Source organism: Pseudochaenichthys georgianus, chromosome 1 (assembly GCF_902827115.2).
Source record: "Pseudochaenichthys georgianus chromosome 1, fPseGeo1.2, whole genome shotgun sequence".
NCBI classification, from domain to species: Eukaryota; Metazoa; Chordata; class Actinopteri; order Perciformes; family Channichthyidae; genus Pseudochaenichthys; species Pseudochaenichthys georgianus.
Window position 1 is genome coordinate 29,714,886 of NC_047503.1, and position 18,880 is coordinate 29,733,765.

Below are 18,880 nucleotides of genomic sequence, written 5' to 3' on the forward strand. Positions count from 1 at the left end.
TTGTATTTATTCCAGTTTAATGATTGTGATTGAAAAGCCTAAGGAGGCTGGTAAACATTGCAAAGAGGGATTTGTATTCCTTAATAAATTCGTAAACGTAACCATGTTGTAGCCTGAGAAAGGCTAAACCATATCAAAGAATACATTTATTAACTACATTATCTCATTTAGCTGTAGCTTTTATAAACAACAAAAAGTACGTATTGTTCAGTCGTTGAACCAGGGACCCTGCGATCGTGAGTCAACTGCTTTCCAGCTGAGCCACACACTAAAGCTCCCTGAAAACACAGCAACATATTTATTCCTGTATTTATTCATTTATTCATGTTTTTATTCCTACATGTATTTATGCTTGTATCTATTTATACTTATGACATGTTCCGACCTCTATATAAGTGAGGGTCTGAGCTCTCTTGATTCCATCGTGTCACCGGGCCCGGGTGCAGGAGGGGTAATATGGTTCTTATTATAGATCCATGGGTATGAGCGTTGTGGTTCAACGGTTCAACTGATCTAAATCGCTTCGTGAAGCAGTCACGTGGTGTCGACAGGCAGCGAGGCTTCGTTTGTCATCGATGACGTCACTGGCCCAAAACGATACAGGCTTCACAAAAAGCTTCGGGGATTACTCGACACACGCTCCGAAGCCTCGGTGCAATACGTAACATCACTAATGTCATCTATGTTTGTCCATTTGTGAGGGAAATGTTTAACCACCAAACAACAAATCAACATTTCTAAAAACAGAGCATTTCTTCCTTTACCTCTTGCTCACTGTGACCTTTGACCTCTCGAAGGTTAATGGGATCACTTTCCTTAGCACCTTAGATTTCTTTTAACCAGAATTAGCTATTCTCCTGGCATAAGCCTCTTCAACTCTGACTATTGTCTCACTTGATCATTCATCATACGCTTCAAACACCCTTACGGAGCGTCCACACTACAGCTCCAAAAATAGCTTGGAGCTGGGCGTGTCTGGAGCTTGGGGATTTTATTCAAGCAACACGACCAACAACCAATCACATGAATCTCCCGCCCCCGACATACAAAGCAAAAACCCCCGGGGATTTTATGGGAGCAATATATATATAAACTCCCCAAACAGGCGAAAACCTACCAGTTTCCCCCACTGTCTCTGCCACCTCCCTCCATTCCTGGTTCCTCCGGTTTGTATCCCGGTAGGTGAAGAGGGTCTGGTCATACAAAACCGGGTGATTTGCTACGGCGATAGTTAGTTTCTCCTCTGACTTTTTTTGAAATATAGAAATGAACGGCGGGATATCTCTCCCAGCTTAGACGCGGTTTGATTGGCTACAGCTTCAGCTGTCAGATTTTGGGAAACGGGATTTGATTGGCTGGCGCTGGCTACTCCGGCGTCTCAGGCGACAGAAGTTGAACATTGTTCAACTTCTGTCGCCTGAGACGCCTCGCTCTGCTACCCACAATTCAGTTCGGAGAAAAAGCGCGGCTACGTGACGTCACCCCATTGAAAGTGAATGGGCAGAGTGGAGCAGATTGGAGCTTTCGACGCTGTCGACGCTGTAGTGTAGACGGGCCGTTACACACAATGTGGCTTTAATGACACCCAGCATCTATGTTCAAAGATATGATGACAACCACATCACAATACAGTTTCAGTGTATCAAGAACTCTGACTCAATTAACTCTGGCATGACCAGATGATATGGTCTTCCTCTATATTTTCCCCAATCCCCATCTTTCTGTCACATGGAGCTGCATTATGCGTGAAGGCTCTTTCCAAGGTTTAACAGACAGCAGAAGACACGGACTGGCAGCGAACGGACTCTCTTGTTCCCTATTTTGTCTCCTTCATCCTCGTCCATAAGCTGGGCATACAACTGTGGGATTTTAGAAATGTTGTTGTTTATTTCCAACTCATTCTGTAATCATTTGCGATGTAAAGCTAGAGCTCACAATATATGTTCTTTCACTGTCTGATTCAATAATAATAATTTGTGCCAAAGCACAGTCCAAACAACGCATGACGAATCTGAAATTCGCCCCAAGTCTAAAATGATTGATGTGGTTGAAAACAGTCTCATAGAATACAGCGTTTTCCCAGCTGAAAGCAATCTTCTTTTTTGTAAAGTTTTCTCTTTTGTTCCTTTTTCGTACCTCTGTTTCTTGGGTTGCTCATTCTCCCCCTTCCTCACATTGTGCGATGCATTTTGAAACCACTCTGTCTCCACTCTTAAAGAGTGCCCTCACTTTGCTTTCCCGTACTGTTTGAGAAGCTTATATTTAGCAGCATGAGAACGGGGCTCTCCAGGGCAAAAGTATTTAGCATTACATTATGCTCCTGACCCACATAAAACAGGTGAAAAAAACAAACCACTCCTTCACTTCCTCTTACTTGAGCTTATAAGTGGTTGTGTGTCTGTTTGTTGCACAGTGTGAGTCTTGATTTTCTATTAGCGCTCACATTGTGCCACATGCATCTGAAGCCTGCAATTACCATTTGATTCTGCGATTGGTCACATCTGATCTTAACTGTGCGGATTGATGGGTGGTTTTGTAATGTGCAATCAGCACACACCTACAGTCTCCGTTACATAAAACACACACACACACACACACACACACACACACACACACACACACACACACACACACACAAACAATGTGTTTTCAGTGGAAATGGAGGAGAGGATGGGCACCGTCATCCACCCACACACTTACCTTCACTGATCCACTGAAACTCACGGCATCTTTGCCAAGTACAACACAAGTGCTTCTATTTCCCTCACCCTCTCACTTCCTCTCTCTTCGTCTCTCTCTGCCTCACTCTCACAGTATTCTGCTGTAATCTGAATCCAGTAACCACATCAACACTCAAATCTAGCTGACCCTGGTATGTGCCGCTCAGATAATCCAAGTTTAATTTGAGATCAAAGCCCTGAAGAATCGCCACTGCATTTAACATTATTAGTTTCAAGGCATTTGATCAGGTTCAAGAAACATGGAGGATATTTTTTAAAACCTGCTGTGGTTTAAAGTAAAAAAAACAATTTAGTTTAGTCATTAGCTTTAGTAGGAACAAAATCCTGATCTCATTGTAGTTATTCCACATAAAATGAACTGTATCAAGGACTTATTGTGCAAAAACTGAAATAATACTTGTTCTTGAGCGAACGCCAGTCCACACACACAAACATGTTTAAATAAATACACAAAAGGAAATAATATGACGGCATAAAAGACGTCATGAACAGATCAGAAATTATCCTTGAAAGTGCCTTGCGGAGTGTTCTAGTAAACAAACTAAAGTTCAGTGTATACTTGAGTACTAACAAATGTTGCATTGTTTCACTTCTTGGCACATTAGTAATGAATTCAACAATGTTCAGCAAATTGTTGTTAACAAGTATTTTAACGATGTTTGATTTTGCAACAAAGATGGCAGGGCATCCAGAGTCGTGCCTGAGCTATCGTATCCCATCACTTTGTGTCAAGTACAGTCTTCAGTAGGTTATTATTATTATAAAAGTATGAAGGAATTAAAGTAGTGTCATGTAGATTGTGTTATATAGAGTAATTTAAAAAATCTATTATGTTCATGTTACTTTGGGGCTAACACTGAAACTCTCATTTGAACAGACTTGTCTGGCCTGGTATCAAAGCTCCACAGTGTAATATGATATTTATTTTGTGTTAATGTGGATAAACGTTAAAGCAGTGATAGCAACATAATCCCCAGCTTGCCTTGAGGGCCTGGTGGTGGTAGGGCAGAGGCTGCCACAGTCTCTTAGTGGAGAGAGGATTACGCTTAAAGCATTCTCAACAAAGATTTAACAGATTCACTTAAAAGCGAGCAAATTAAGGTGGAGATTCTTCTAGGGGCACTGCACCAACTCAGCGAGTACTGAGCCTGTGAACATTTTCACAGTATAATATATCTTAGGCCCTAAAGGGAGTTTTGTCAAGTGATAAAAAAAAAACCTGGTTATGTCATCTGGGCCATCTCTGATAAGGCTAGGAGAACTGCAGATTTCTAAGGAAGGTGAGTTGAGAGACTCTTTGATTTGCATTGTGGGAAGTTTAAAGGGCACCTATTATGCAAAATCCTCGTTTTCATGTCTTTATGTAACGGAGGTGATCTCTGGGACCGTAGATCTCGGTCTCCGTTACGTAGGATATAGCTTCATTATTGGCGAAGCATATTCATTTGTTCCACGCTAAAACATTGCACAGGCAGCATGTAAATATATGTAATTTATGCATCTATTTGTCACGATCTGTCTATGTTTTAGTTTGTCTGTGTCCTGGTTTAGTTTGAAAAGTGTTCCCCCTCCCGTCTTGTCTGTTGCTGGTGATTGTGTTCACCTGGCCCTGTGTTTTCTCCTCCCTCCTCACCTGTGTCTTGTTTGTTTGATTAGTCCTGTGTGTATTTAGGTTCTGTTTTCCTGTTAGTCTGGGTGTGTGGGAGATCCTTGTTGCTGGTGACTGTGTTCATGTGAGACAGTAATATTGAGGCTGTGTCATGTACCACAATGAGTAATGCCCACACCGGGTTGTATTTGGACGTTCTGCCTCTGCCAATTTGCTTGGTTGGGCCGCTCAATGGTCAGCTTCACACTTTAATACATAAATATGTCTCCCCTCTGTGTTAAGAGATTCGGAAAGTTTCAGGAAAAAAGATTCTCACTCTTTAAGTCCTGATCCATTTATATAAAAAATCTGTCTGAAAATGAGCTGATCAGATTTTGGCCACTTTATGATGTCACAATGTTTTTTGGGTTGTGTAACCATTAGCCAGAAACCAGCCAAGGTAAAACCTGCCCACCCTATCACTTGAATATCCTCCTGGAGCATCATTGTGTTTTTTCAAACCAAACATCTAGCAGAGGGGCATGGGGAGGGGCAGTTCATTTGCATTTATAGAGGTGAGGTATATTGCCTCTTAAGTTAAGTTATAAGTTAGCAACATGAAGGTAAATTAGGCTTGATGTATGAATATCCTTTAAGAAAAAAACAGCCTACATCACAGCTCTCTATAGGGTTTCATTTATCTTGAGTGATTATAATAAGGGGAAATATGAAGGCTATATTTCAAGCTTGTTATGTAAATAAGTGATTGGGCTTTTTTTATCAACTAAGATTTGTTGTAAAATGTTTTCAACATGAATTGACTGAATTTATTTGAAAAGTGGGCTTATTAACACATGAATACTACTGTGTAATATATTTGTACATATATATACTGTATATATGGGCCATATTTCATTATACTTTTAGAATTTGCTGAGGGCCGATTCAAAATGGCCTGAGGGCCGTATTTGGCCCCCGGGCCGTAGTTTGGACACCCCTGATTTAAAGCTACAGAATCAGCACTTTTGAAACAGGGCTGAAACAGAGGGGTTTATGGGATGCTACAATGCATGATCTGTTTGGTATTTTGAGCCAAACACTTCAGAGACATGTTCTGAATATATCTGAGACCATTAATATATTGATGAATAAGAGTATAATAGGGGACCTTTATGATCTGGCATTTTGTTTGACTTGACAACACAAAGGTCAGGTCAGGTCCAGCCTGGCTGTAACCTGGTTTATAATCTTGAGTATTTTTCGACACTCAGCTCCCACCGCACTAAATGTCTGGAGTGCAGGAAAGAAAATGCAGTCATTCAGAATGTTATGCCTCCCCATCTTTATATAAAGAGACACTAGCAACAAGAGAGAGGGTCTGGAACACAAATAAGAGAAACTTCTGCAGTTTCTGGTAAATCCAAATATCATCATGAGCTGTCACACACAGACACAAAGTGTATGTGTCAGGCGTTCAGCTCATCCATTTTAGTTTGAAGCTAAAAGTCGGCATCAAATTTGAGAGAAAAGAGAGATGGATAATCTTTTTTTCATTGTATCTGAACAGAGGCTGGTGGGAAGGAGCGGTATCTGGGAGCGAGAGAGAACACAGATGCTCTGACTTTCAAAAAACCCGCTTCACACTTCAGGCAAAATCATGCCACTGCGCTCCCACTCTGCACAGCTCACATCCCCTGGTGCCTGCAGCCCCCATTCATTCCAGGGCATGCTAGGATTCAAAGAAACACACACAAAATGCACCTGTTGTTCTGTCATATGAGTTAATAGTGCCTGTGTGTGCAATAGTGTTAGAAACAATCATCAGAACGCTCTCACAAGCACAATCTCTGATCCAAAACATAAACTTAAATCAAAATAAAAGACTGGTTCCAATCCTATAAATGTAACATTTACAGACATAATAAGTTCCAGAATCACCCCAAAATGTTTTTATGAATACAGTTGTGAAACAGGCGTATTTGTTAAATAACAATAAGCTAAGAATATATGAAACTTGGATGTGTGTGTGTGTGTGTGTGTGTGTGTGTGTGTGTGTGTGTGTGTGTGTGTGTGTGTGTGTGTGTGTGTGTGTGTGTGTGTGTGTGTGTGTGTGTGTGTGTGTGTGTGTGTGTGTGTGTGTGTGTGTGTGTGTGTGTGTGTGTGTGTGTGTGTGTGTGTGTGTGTGTGTGTGTGTGTGTGTGTGTGTGTGTGTGTGTGTGTGTGTGTGTGTTGCAAAGATATGTGGCTCAGAGCGGGCATCCATGTCATAATGCCACTTAACTGTGGGACATGAAAGAGACAAGCCCTGGGGGACAAGACAGACAGTCCTGGAGACCGAGCTTTGATGAGAATGTGAAGCTATGTTTTATTATTAATAACATCCAACCATACTGACAAGAGAGTATAGCAAATGTAATGTGATTCAGTATAATCTTATGTTTAATAGTTTTACTGTGATTTTCAATATTTACTCTAAACTGATTTAGTTGATAGTAATGACATTTGTGAATGGTAAAAATAGAGCAGTTAAATATTTATTTTGTATTCGCTGCTTGTTGCCAAGAACTCATGACCCACAAATTGCAATTCTGTATTGATGTTTAATTATTAAAACACGCTTAAATAAGGATTTTAAAGCGTTGGATGAAGACGGTCTGGTGCAAGCTATCGAAAACTGTGCCGTCTCTATTGCACAAATAGGGGAAGCCACTTAGCTGATGTTTAATTCTGTTTTAGTGCCGTGCAGTCTGGAAATAAGGACAGACTCTTTATACACTGTAGGTATCTCCGACTGCTCTATGGACGACACATATAGTGCCCGTTACCATGGTTATGATGAGAACTCATCCACACAAACAGAGCAGCGAGACCACGAGAATACACCTACACAGCTCTCTCCTCTTTCAATCCACAAACACCACGTGTAGATGAGAAGGAACTATGTGTGGTACATGTTTGGGGTCGATATTGTGTGTGTATGTATGTAGGGGCTTAGCTTGAGCGGTGTTTGCATGATGAGCACCTGTGGAGGAACATTTTTTTTACAAGTTGAACACAGACTCACCGTCACAGTGGGGATGGCGGTTACTAGGGAGTAGACGAGGACAGGCGGTGCCTTGCTGTTGTCCTCTGGTCCCGGGAACGGCTTGGAGTAGGCTTTGTCGAAACAGAAGAAGCCCTGGATGTGCACGGGGAACGTGTCCGTGTACTCAAAGTAGTACGCCAACAGCACAGTCCCTGCCATGATGACCAGCTGGAAATAAAACATATTGGTTCCAGCTTTAGAATTGGATCCGCAGAAAGAGTGTAGGAGTTGGGAAAAGAAAAGACAGCGGGAAAAAGAGTGGAAAATACGGTCACGGATTTAACAAGAAGAAAAGAAAAGAGAGATTCTTCCTTCCCACAGCAAAATGATGGATGCTCCGGTAATGTGTAAAATGAATCAAGTGTGCATGGAGAGATAGTGAGGGATGAGGATGAGAGGGAAGGAGGGAGGGAGAGAGAGATAGAGACAAAGGGAGACAAATAAGGAGAAAGACAGATAGAGAGGGGGAAAGAGAGAGCACTGACAGAGATAGAGAGCGAGAGAGCGATCCCTTCAGCGCTGTTAGAATGCAGAGTGGGAGGGTAGAGAAACAAATGGAGGGCGATCAAAGAAAATAACGCGAATGAAGGAAGAGAAGAAGAAGTGAATAAGGATGGGAGGGAGGTGGGAGGGGTAGGGTGGGACACAGATGGGGTGAAAAAGAGCTGAGCGGTGGAGACGACAAGAGGAGGCAAAGAAGAGAGAGAGAGAGAGAGAAACTACCCTGGGGAAAGCAGAGGGTAGGATGAGAAGAATTACATATACATGTAAGTGTGTATGTGTGTGTATGTGTGTATCTGCATAACCTAAGTTGTTATTGTACCACACATTTAATTTAAAATACCAGCTGTATGCAAAGCACAACCTATGAAGCATAACATATGACCTTTAAAGCGATTTAAAAAGTGTTTCATAATAAAAATGTATTAGCAATTCAGATAAGATTGAATGTGAGAGAGAGAGAGACAGAGTAAAAGAGGGGATGATATACAGTGAAAAGATGAATAAACATGCTTTTCTGCACAGCTGAGACAGATGTACAAATTATTCATTTATACTTCAGTAAACAGCACTCTAACTCCTTTTGGCCTGTTCCCCGCAGACGACAAAACAACTGCACAGTGAGCTTCTCTAACTGAGCAGTAAAGGTTTGGGCAATGTTAGTTTGCCATGCGGGAATAGGCCTGAAACAAAGAGTACGAGCTAAAAAAGGAATAATAATAATAATAATAATAATAATAATAACTGGGATTTCTATAGCGCCTTTCAAGGGACCCAAGGTCGCTTTACAGGAATAGGGCAAGCACAAACAAAACAAAACAAAGGTCAGACAGACAAAACAACAGATAGATTTAAGGGCCGAAAGCCTTGATGAACAGATGGGACTTGAGGGCCCTTTTGAAGGCGTCCAGTGTGGGGATTTCGCGAATCTCCGCAGGGAGAGCGTTCCAGAGGGTGGGGGCTGAACGTGAGTCTAAATATTGCAAAACTGCTGATTAGTTTTATCATAATCTGCAGCCTTAATGTTTGCCAGATGAACTCCTATTGTATGTGAAGGACACATTTATCAGCACCAAAGCACAAGGAGCCTCTGCTGGCGGGCTAAGCTGTTTTCAGCATGAAGCAGTAAATAAACAGCATGGAAGTTGTTGTTTACACATACTTCTGTTACCGTAAAGGGGTTATAATGAATATGTATAGAAGTTACACATAGTTTAAGCAAGGGGGTCATCTGAATACACTTTTTTATGAATCAGACAGGTTGACTAGTCTGTCAAAGCTGTGACTAATGAGACTTAATCGGTGCATTGCAGTAATTGATGGAAAGGAGACATCATTTAGTTCCATCTGTGCTCTTCCATGACAGGTCAAAACGTCTGTGAATCTAATTCATTTGGGAAGGGGAAATTGACAAGGGTACTTTCATGGTGACATAGCTATCAAGACTCAGATTTAGTTGTATTATAATGTGCGATTGTTTTAAATTCCCAAAGCACACCAAAATATTAAAATGTTAGTAAATACTATTCACACAATTCCCTTATTTACAGAAATGTTGATACAAATATAATTTCTACTTCAAAAACTGAGCTAGAGTCAGTAGTGGTTAGCTTAGCTTAGCATACAGTTGTCATGCTCCTAGCGCTTATGTTTGTAGTTTAATTTAGTTTTAGTCACTATTGTTAATATATGTCTTTGTCGTCTTCCCGCCTCTGTGATTGTGATTCCTTCGTCAGTTTGCAATTGGGTCCAAATCAGTGACTCTGAAAACTGTATAAGATATAAGAAACAATGTGGGATTCTTGTTAATATGTAGAGATTACAGAGGTTTATGCATGTTGTTGTTGGAACTGGAGGCCATCAAGGAATTGGAAACACCTGGCCACCGTCTCAAAGTCTATAAGACCCGCCCCTGTGGGCTCTGGCCCTACCTTGTGCTATGTTAGAATTTTGATATGCTGCATTACCTTATTTCCTGTCAGGAATGTCATATTTTGCCAAACTGATTTGTTACAATAATCTTTTCTTACCTTTTTAACTAATCCACCTGTTTGAATAAACCTATTGCCATTTCCCATTAACTCCCATTTATTTGAATGTCTGTAGAGCGTCTCAGCTACAGCAGTGGGGATGGCAGGGGATGTCAAAAAACCTACCTAAAATGTATTTTCAATCAGTACACAAAACTAAATATAAAAAAGAGGAGTCTAGTGGTTTCATGGGGATTTACACTGGTTGGCTGGCAACACTTCAGGAAGTCATCATGCTGGGTGACCTTCTCATCTGACACAAACATATTTCCCAAAATAGCCTGTACTGTTGATGAAGAATCTTCTTTATGTTTTACAGCATTAAGTCTCACAGCGGCAGATGGCTGAACAAGTGAGACAGCACTGAGAGAACCTCCTCCAACATGTTTAACCTCTTCAGCAAAGTGACAGTGTACCCACTTGGACTAATGCTATAGGGAGGGGAAGGGGGGACTTGTTACACGTAACACATTTCAGCTTTACTGCGCAGTGAAGAGGAAGGCCTAATTTAAAATTCTTAAATTACATGTCTGCTCTACTGTCAGACCTGCTTCAACTTTTCGTTTCTCTACAGACACTAGACACCTTTGGATGCCTGCCTTTCATGAATAACAAAATCAAATAATGAATTTGAACGTTCCCATGGCAATGTGCAAATCTGATCTACTTCAATTTGTTTGTGGCAGACATCCTATCGTTGTTGCACTGATTGGCATTGAATTTGGTGACAACACACATGCCGAGGCCTTAAAAAGCCAATCCATGAGGGACACAGGAACACACACACACACACACACACACACACACACACACACACACACACACACACACACACACACACACACACACACACACACACACACACACACACACACACACACACACACACACACACACACACACACACACACACACACACACACACACACCTCCAGCTCGTAGTTTATATATACTCCAAGAATACAAAGCAGCTTCGGGTTTCTTTCTGTGTTATCTGCCATCTACAGCACATGCTATTTGTATGTTTGAATGAGTGGGTGTGTGACTGTGTTTTCATGTCTGTAGGCATGTGGGTGCATTCCCATGTCTGAACAGGAACTCTGACACGCTGTGTGTTCAACATTTCTTTCTATCATCCAGTCCTCTCTTCTCGCTGAGCTACAGAAGGCTTGAGGGAGGAAGCATAGGAGGGAGGTGTAGTAAGGTGGGAGGAAGCAAGCAGGCGAGGGAGGAAGGGAGGGAGGGAGGTCTACGAACACCCATCAAAGTTTAAACAAACATTCAGACAACAGCGGAAAACATCCCTGGGAGATTATGCATGTTGTTCATCTACTTTTACGCTACATAAGCATTAACATTGGATGCTCTTAGGACAATACTGTCTGAGAGGTCTAACAACAGTTTGTGTAGAATAAAACATGAGAAGACACAAGTTGTATTAATACTGGGACAAGACAGTGAAACATTACAGCAGGACACAATTACCAAAGTTCCAGTAAACAGAGTCGTTGGGAGCGTTCCCTCCTGAATACAGGCTCTTATATGACTTTACATCTCCCTCCCCTCCCACATAAAGGAATAACCAACTTCCGGTACACTCTGCATCCTCAGACAGTTTGTCTAAATAACAATACGGGGTCAACGCAACTTCAAATGTCTAATTAGCACATTCTGCACAGGTCACCTTGGAATATTAATTTGCATCATTTATTGTTTCTAAAGCTCCGTGTGCATGTGCAGCATGAAAGGGAGGTCATGGAGGGTCACACTTGCAGACATGATTCTGTCACATGACTCATCTCCACGCATAGTCTTAACCCGGGGTCTTCACAAGGCAGCTATTTTGAGGCAAGAGAGAAAGTAAACACTTTGACTATCACAACGCAGCTACAGTATGACAGGCAATGCCAATTCTTTTCTGCTTCATTGTTCCTTAAAGCCTCCAATCTTGACTCAAACATGTTTATAAAGTCCAACTACAGCTGATTTTTCAGTGACACTAGAGAGCCAGATTTCCATGTTCTTGTCTGATATGCCATCATACTCAGACCTGTTGCCTACACTTAGAGGGTCTTTCACCTAGTTTGACCCTGACTGAACCTTATGACTGAGTCCTATTTTCGTTTAAACCCTGTACTAGCAGCGCCTAAACGTGTAATGCGTGGGATTCCTTTGCCTTTAGGTAGTTAACATTTATTTAAATGTAGAGCACTTGTCTATTACAGATTGTCTCATTGATTTCTCAGGTCAGTACAAATCTTAGGTGATCATTTGGGAAATCTGGTTTGTAGACGGAGATTAAGACAAAAGCCCTATGGTAACAAATCGCAACATTGAATAGCATTGAAAATTGATAAAACAACTACATTTAGACAAGTCCTTCACAGCCAAAATCAACCAAAATTATTATTTTGTGATGCTCCTATCAGCAGGACAACATCATGTGTTTGTGCCTCTCAAAACTATTTGAAATTACTATTGAAGAGAGTTTAATGATGTAACAACACTATGTTTAGCGTCGCCAGAACATAAGTACAGGAGATGATTGATTATCATGTTGTTGTGATGAGCCTCTATTGCTCCTTCTGTGTCTAGTTCATTCATGTCTTTGTAACCCGCTGAGAGGTAGCAGTGTGGTGAGACCACAGGTGATCCCCTTTCTGCTGTCTTGTTATTCAAGGAGGATCAAAGACTTCGTTGACAGAACAGTATGAACATACAAGACATTTCCCAAGCATATCAGATGTATTTCCCAACACAAAATACATGAGGTGAACAAATGTTTAACTGATGTATCACAGTATATAAATGATATAGCAAGCCAAAAAACTAAAATGATTGAAATGGGATGCTCTTGTCACATTAAATTAGGGGAATTTTTGTTCATGAAAATTTGCAGTTGGAATAGTTCAGTATTGTGAGCATCTGGTTAATCAGTACTTATAAAATGAGAGAAAGGGCATATCATATAATTTAATCAGACTTTGCCCCTCAGCTCTGTTTCATCTCGTAAGAGTTGACAGTTTGAGATTAAGACCTCCCAGACACTAACCCTGTCTGTCTCCTCTTCGTCTAGCACAGTGGTTCTCAACCTGTGGGCCGCGGACCCCTAGTGGGCCACGAAGGCATTGCAAGTGGGCCCCCAAATAATTCACAAAACATGATTTGTGTGGAAACATTTTCATTATAAATATTTTTTTTCATTTGAACCTCCTTTCCTTGCTCTTTCTTGATCCTCCTTAGCAACGGTCATTACACTCCTTGACAGCGGTCTGTTCTACTGGATTAACAACATGTCACATGTTCTGAATTGACCAATCAGAACTTTATTTAGCCTCTATATTGTTTATAGTTGAATGTGGGCCGCCAAAAATGTTTAGTTCCTTAAGTGGGCCCTGAGTTGAAAAAGGTTGGGAACCGCTGGTCTAGCAAATAACACATCCGTATCTTTCCTTTAGAAATCAGCGGTAGGCCTACACCAGCCAGTAAAATAAAGACAAAGGCCTCTTCGCACACAAATATAAGAATACTTACAAAATAAGTATCCTTTGTCAAAATTGAAGGAAAGAAAGCTGCCATACAGGTTTTAAGGCACAACATACAATGAGGTTTCATAGACTCGAAGAACTCCCGCTCAAACAGAAACAGCCAAACATTCAATTCAAGTGTGAATAAAAAACTACAGCCTCACCAGTACAAAATGTTGGCCACTGAGTATACACATACTGTCATATGCTTAATGCTTTCTGCACTTTAGTCTTTCAATCAAGACAAAAGTAGAAATTGGTGATTGTGTATGACTCACACAGATTTGGCAAACTCACAATTTATAATCTGTGGTGGTTTCACCAAAAGGCATGACATACAGTATGAGGGATTACATGTATGCAGTGAAAGCCAATTTGGTATAATTCATAATATATGTCAGCATACACTAAGCCACATGATGAAAATAGAGTTAACAACATAAGGCAGATTAAGGATGAGAACCGCTTTTAGCTGACCTACTAAGTAACCTTTAAGGACTTATCATGCTGTGTAATTAAGCCTTAATGCTTATACCTCTCACGTCAAAGGGAGCAAAAGCCAGAAAATCAAAAGAGACTGAAACGGCACTGATGTGACAGAAACAGAAAACATCTCCTGCCCTCACATGTCACAAGCCCTTTAACAAAGGGGGAAATAAAATGTGACATTAATAATGTGTTATGGAAGGGGAGAGGGCGGTGGAAATAGATGTGGGTATTGCTAATGTCTCTTGGGGCCAAGCTGTGAGATGCACTTTAATGCAAACAGTGTTTCATGTCTAACCTTGGCCTGTGTGGAGCGGCCAGATGGCAGAAAAGTCAACTGATAAAGTCAAACATGTTTACAGAAGGTGGGAACGTGTGGACGGAGGCCGGTGATGAGATGACAGCACCCCGCTTGGACACAGCGAATGTCACACTGCTCAGGGTGAACAGGAGGTAAGCTGCTTCGTTTTGCTCAAAATTAATATTCGTCAAAATGTCTGATGTGTTTTTGAATGAGGCCTAACTAAAGAATGAGGGAGTCCTAGCATGCAGGAAGCTGGTCAACGCAGGATGTGTCCATTTCACGTGTTGGTGAGAGTTGTGTTTCTGCACACAGCAGGGGAGAACATTAAAAAAAAGCCTACTTAATATGGATTTCTTCAATAGCAACAGTAATCATATATTGATCATATAATGTTGTGTTATGTCAACATTTGGCTACCCCCATATGGGATTACAAGCCACTGCTTTTCATCAAACATAAGAAAAACTATAAACCAAATGAAAAAAGGTTTTATTTATTTAAAAAAAATAATACTTTCAACTATATTGTACACAAAAGCATAGCATGCTAAAAAAGGCAGAACTGTATCCTGATAGGGAGCTCTGAATAACATATGTATGTGTTTGTTAATGTATAATTGTAACTGAAATGTTAAACTATCAAGACTGTCCACAAGAGGAGTTATAGTTTACAAATACATTCATAAACATGTATGTGTTATATACCATTAATACATGTTTACGCTGTATACCACCTATGAATGGAGTGCTTAAAGTAATGTGTTGCCAAACATTAAGTGGTACAACACCAAACTGGGCACACCAAGATTTCTTTTTCTTTGACAAATGAATAACATATGCAGCTCGGTTAAACAAGAACCCTGGACCAAAAACCTGGAATCCCAAATAGCAACGCTTCATTTACTAGTGTAAGGTTGGTTTCGGAGTTACAATCCTCACAGTTTTCCGCACACAACAAGTCTTCAAATTAGCATGAGATGAGGCTGCAACACCTCTCCTCCTTTTTAGTGTAATTTGATTTCCTGATGAGCTCACATAAACACTCAGTCCTATGATTAGAGCCGTTGAATGTTTCACAGTTGAGGTTTCCACCACACTGATTTTCAGCAGGTGATTAAAAAACCCAGAAAAACTCAGAGTCTGATTTTAGACCACACACACCGGTCAATCAGAAAGACACAAACAACTGTAGCTGAAGGAACAAACCGAACCACTCTTCCCTCACACTCGATCATTTGCATAGCATGTAAATGGTGGAACAAAAAGCCCAAAAAACAGAGTCGACATTGATGACAAGCTAAAGAACAGGCTGGACTGCCGCCTGGTGTCAGCAGATTGTATTACAACACACTGAGCGAGACGAGAGCAAGAAAGATGATCCGCCTGATAGAGGAGAGGGGCAGAGCCTTAACGAGAGGAATGGGAGAGGCAGCAGAGGGAGAAAGGAAGAAGATAAACAGACGGACGACACACTTAATGAGACATAATTATATCACAAAATACGCCGGGGTAAAGCAGAGATTGCCTTTGGGAAATAAAGCCAAAGAAGGCAGAGATTAAAATAAACAGAAGGGCAGAGGAGGTGAAAGAGAGCAAATGAGGATGTATGACAGCGTGAAGTGGAGAAAAATGTAAAATACAAAGAGGGACCAATGGAAAGGGAGAGGATCAAAGCACACCCACATGCCCTCCCTCTTTCCAACTGTATTTTCTTTCACCTCTTTTGTTTGTCTGAGTGTATTTTAATCGCCATGCCTGCTTTATCTTAAACTCCTCAGTTCCCCCCCGCTCCGTTATCAGTCAAAAAGCATATTTACCTCAATCATTTTCCAACCTACGCTCTGTCCCCCTCCCCCCTTCTTGCTGCATGTCTCTCAATCATCCTCGCTGCCAGAACTCTCTCTCACACTCAGTCTCTCTGTTTATACAGTATCTGCTTCGCTCCCCTCACCCTTTCTTCCTCCCTTTCACATCTCCCTCTCTTTCTCGCAACAACAATCACGTAATTCTGCAAAATCCCCAGTCCTGAAGCGAACATGCCCCCGCATCTCACAAATGGAAGAATACAAGCAGACGCAGGCTCACACAACAATTCAAACATGTTCCCTGAATAAAGCCCTACAATGTGATATAAAACGTTTAATTCTGGCGCTTTATGCTTAAACAACATGTAATATTTTCAAAATGAAAATAATATTTGCATTCCTATTTTTGTCGCAGAAATATTCTTTTTTATATTTTTAATGCAAGAAACTCATTTTACCGAGAGGTTTGACCTTGATATTATCTGTCCTTGAGCTGGAAAATATGGCTATTTTATAATTGGGGAATATCTTGATTTTGAAGTTCCTCTGTCACAATTTATTTAGCTGATTCGGAGAGACATGTAAGAAACTGCAAAGCTGTGGGGAAGATAATATCTTACATAAGAAATTTCATTTTGGAGACTAATTTGGTTGTGCTGCTGTAGCCTCAATAGAAAGCTTCCTTATTTAATATCTGCGGATGATGGGAATCTATATTGTGATATATAGGACAGGGTCTCTCATCCCTCCCTTCCTCCCTAAAGTGATAACAGGTGGGAGGCAGCCAGCTAACAAGTGTTTCAAACATCCACACAGAGAAATCCCAGCGCAGCAGACAGGAGGGCAGGTGCTATTCATGGAGCTGAGCGATAATGAGGAGGAAGCTATAGGGAGAGAAACAAGTGAATAAGAGCTGTTACTGTATCTGTATCTGTGCTGTGTGTGTGTGTGTGTGTGTGTGTGTGTGTGTGTGTGTGTGTGTGTGTGTGTGTGTGTGTGTGTGTGTGTGTGTGTGTGTGTGTGTGTGTGTGTGTGTGTGTGTGTGTGTGTGTGTGTGTGTGTGTGTGTGTGTGTGTGTGTGTGTGTGTGGATATGTGTGTGTGTGTGTGTGTGTGTGTGTGTGTGTGTGTGTGTGTGTGTGTGTGTGTGTGTGTGTGTGTGTGTGTGTGTGTGTGTGTGTGTGTGTGTGTGTGTGTGTGTCTGTGTGTGTGTGGATATGTGTGCATGTGATGAAAAGGGAAGGGAAACATGATATTGAATTTTTATTTTTTTTAGAGCGTAGAAAATAACACTAGGGAATTATAACAGTAATATATTCTAGTTTAAGGTAATGTGTTTGGGTAAGTGAGACAGTGTTTGCCATACATTGATTTATTTGTGGCGGGTCGCCACAATTAAATATCGTCCGCCACAAATGGATCTCATAAAAAAAAAATATATATATATTTGTTTTGTTCTTTTTTATTTTGGTGGTCTAATCTGGATAGTGAGGTGGGCTGATGATGATCGGAAGGTTGGCCCTTAGCCCTCAGTTACTCCAGGGAGAACGTCCCTGTAATTGGTCATTGTAAGTCGCTTTGGAATAAGGTGTCTGCTAAATACCTAAATTGTAAATTATATTTTTGGGAGAACAAACTCCACAGATCCTCAACTCCGGAGTGTCTCACTCATTAACAACGCAACACAGAGCAACAAGAACGTTGTCGACAGTAGCCATGAACTTGCATGTATTTTCTTATTTGAGGGGGGGGTGGATGCATGGGCCACCCGAATAGGTTAGGGGGCCTTTGGCTTTTCTTGTCGGGGGAGGGGGGGGGGCTGCGGTGCGGTGCCCCCACAAATAGAATCAAATTCTGTGGGAAACACTGGTGAGATACTGTATGTTTGTATTCCAAATACATGGGTTAAAGATACATCACTAGTTGTACAATGTACAGTATATTAGGACATGTTTTAAAGGGCAAGAAAATCTGGAGCTAGTGTAGAAAAGAGGCTCTTATGGTAGTTTATTAATGAGATTTGGTGCTTAAACACTGAGAAATTGTAAGCACAGTTTGGCCGGTGTGGGGGGTGTCTTGGACTTGGCACAAGTACAGCTGTCGGGAACAAAACATCTTTAGAAAAGAGTAAACACATGCTACAAATACGTTGCACGGAGGAAGAGGATGAGCTGAGGCAGTAACAAACCCAGCAGGGATTATGGCGCATGCAGCGAGGAAGAGCTTTGTTGTAGGGAACTGGAGGTCTGATTCTTTTAGGATGCTGTTCATTATTGGAGCAAACGATGATGTGCTGGCTTCACGCTCAAAACAAAAAAAGGTGAAAAAAGCCAGAGGCTGTCTATGCTCAGACACAGCAACAAATATACTGTCATAAAGTGCAAGGTGAGGTGTTTGCTGAAGTTGATGCACTCTACAGCAGAATAAAGAAGTAAACATAGTTCAAACAGCAGGACTTTGATGTCAGAGGCTGGGGTTCAAATCCGAGTTCCACGTTTGATTAGGTTTGGAAAACTGAAGCACTTTGTGTAATCGGACAAAGATTGTTAAAAAAGTAAGTATGTGTCTTGCACTTCAATTTAGAAAAACGTGGTTTGAGCAGGATTATATGTTGTTGAAAGTTAGAAGTTGGTACACCAAGACAGAATCGCACCATATTTAGAAGTCATGGAAGATTATGCAGAAATTAAATTAGTGGATAATTTCCGAGAAATGAGAAGTGCAAGCAAACGTGAACCGAGACCAGTATCACCAGAGACAGCAGGGGCCATGGACCTGAAACATTATGTGGTCGGATACTCAGCAGCGTGTTGAC

At 41.2% G+C, this 18,880-nt stretch overlaps 1 protein-coding gene across 4 annotated transcripts in view; it reads right to left on the bottom strand.

Annotated features, from left to right (window-relative positions):
- Positions 1 to 18,880, bottom strand: part of plppr2b (phospholipid phosphatase related 2b) — a 66,727-nt gene that overhangs the window by 23,314 nt on the left and 24,533 nt on the right. For 3 of the 4 annotated variants that reach the window (XM_034082584.2, XM_034082577.2, XM_034082592.2), the window contains one exon: positions 7,394 to 7,582. In XM_034082584.2, coding sequence (XP_033938475.1) covers positions 7,394 to 7,582 — 189 coding nt within the window. Of the gene's footprint in view, positions 1 to 7,393; positions 7,583 to 16,078; positions 16,146 to 18,880 lie in introns of those variants that run through there. The other variant, XM_034082599.2, reaches the window with a different exon arrangement.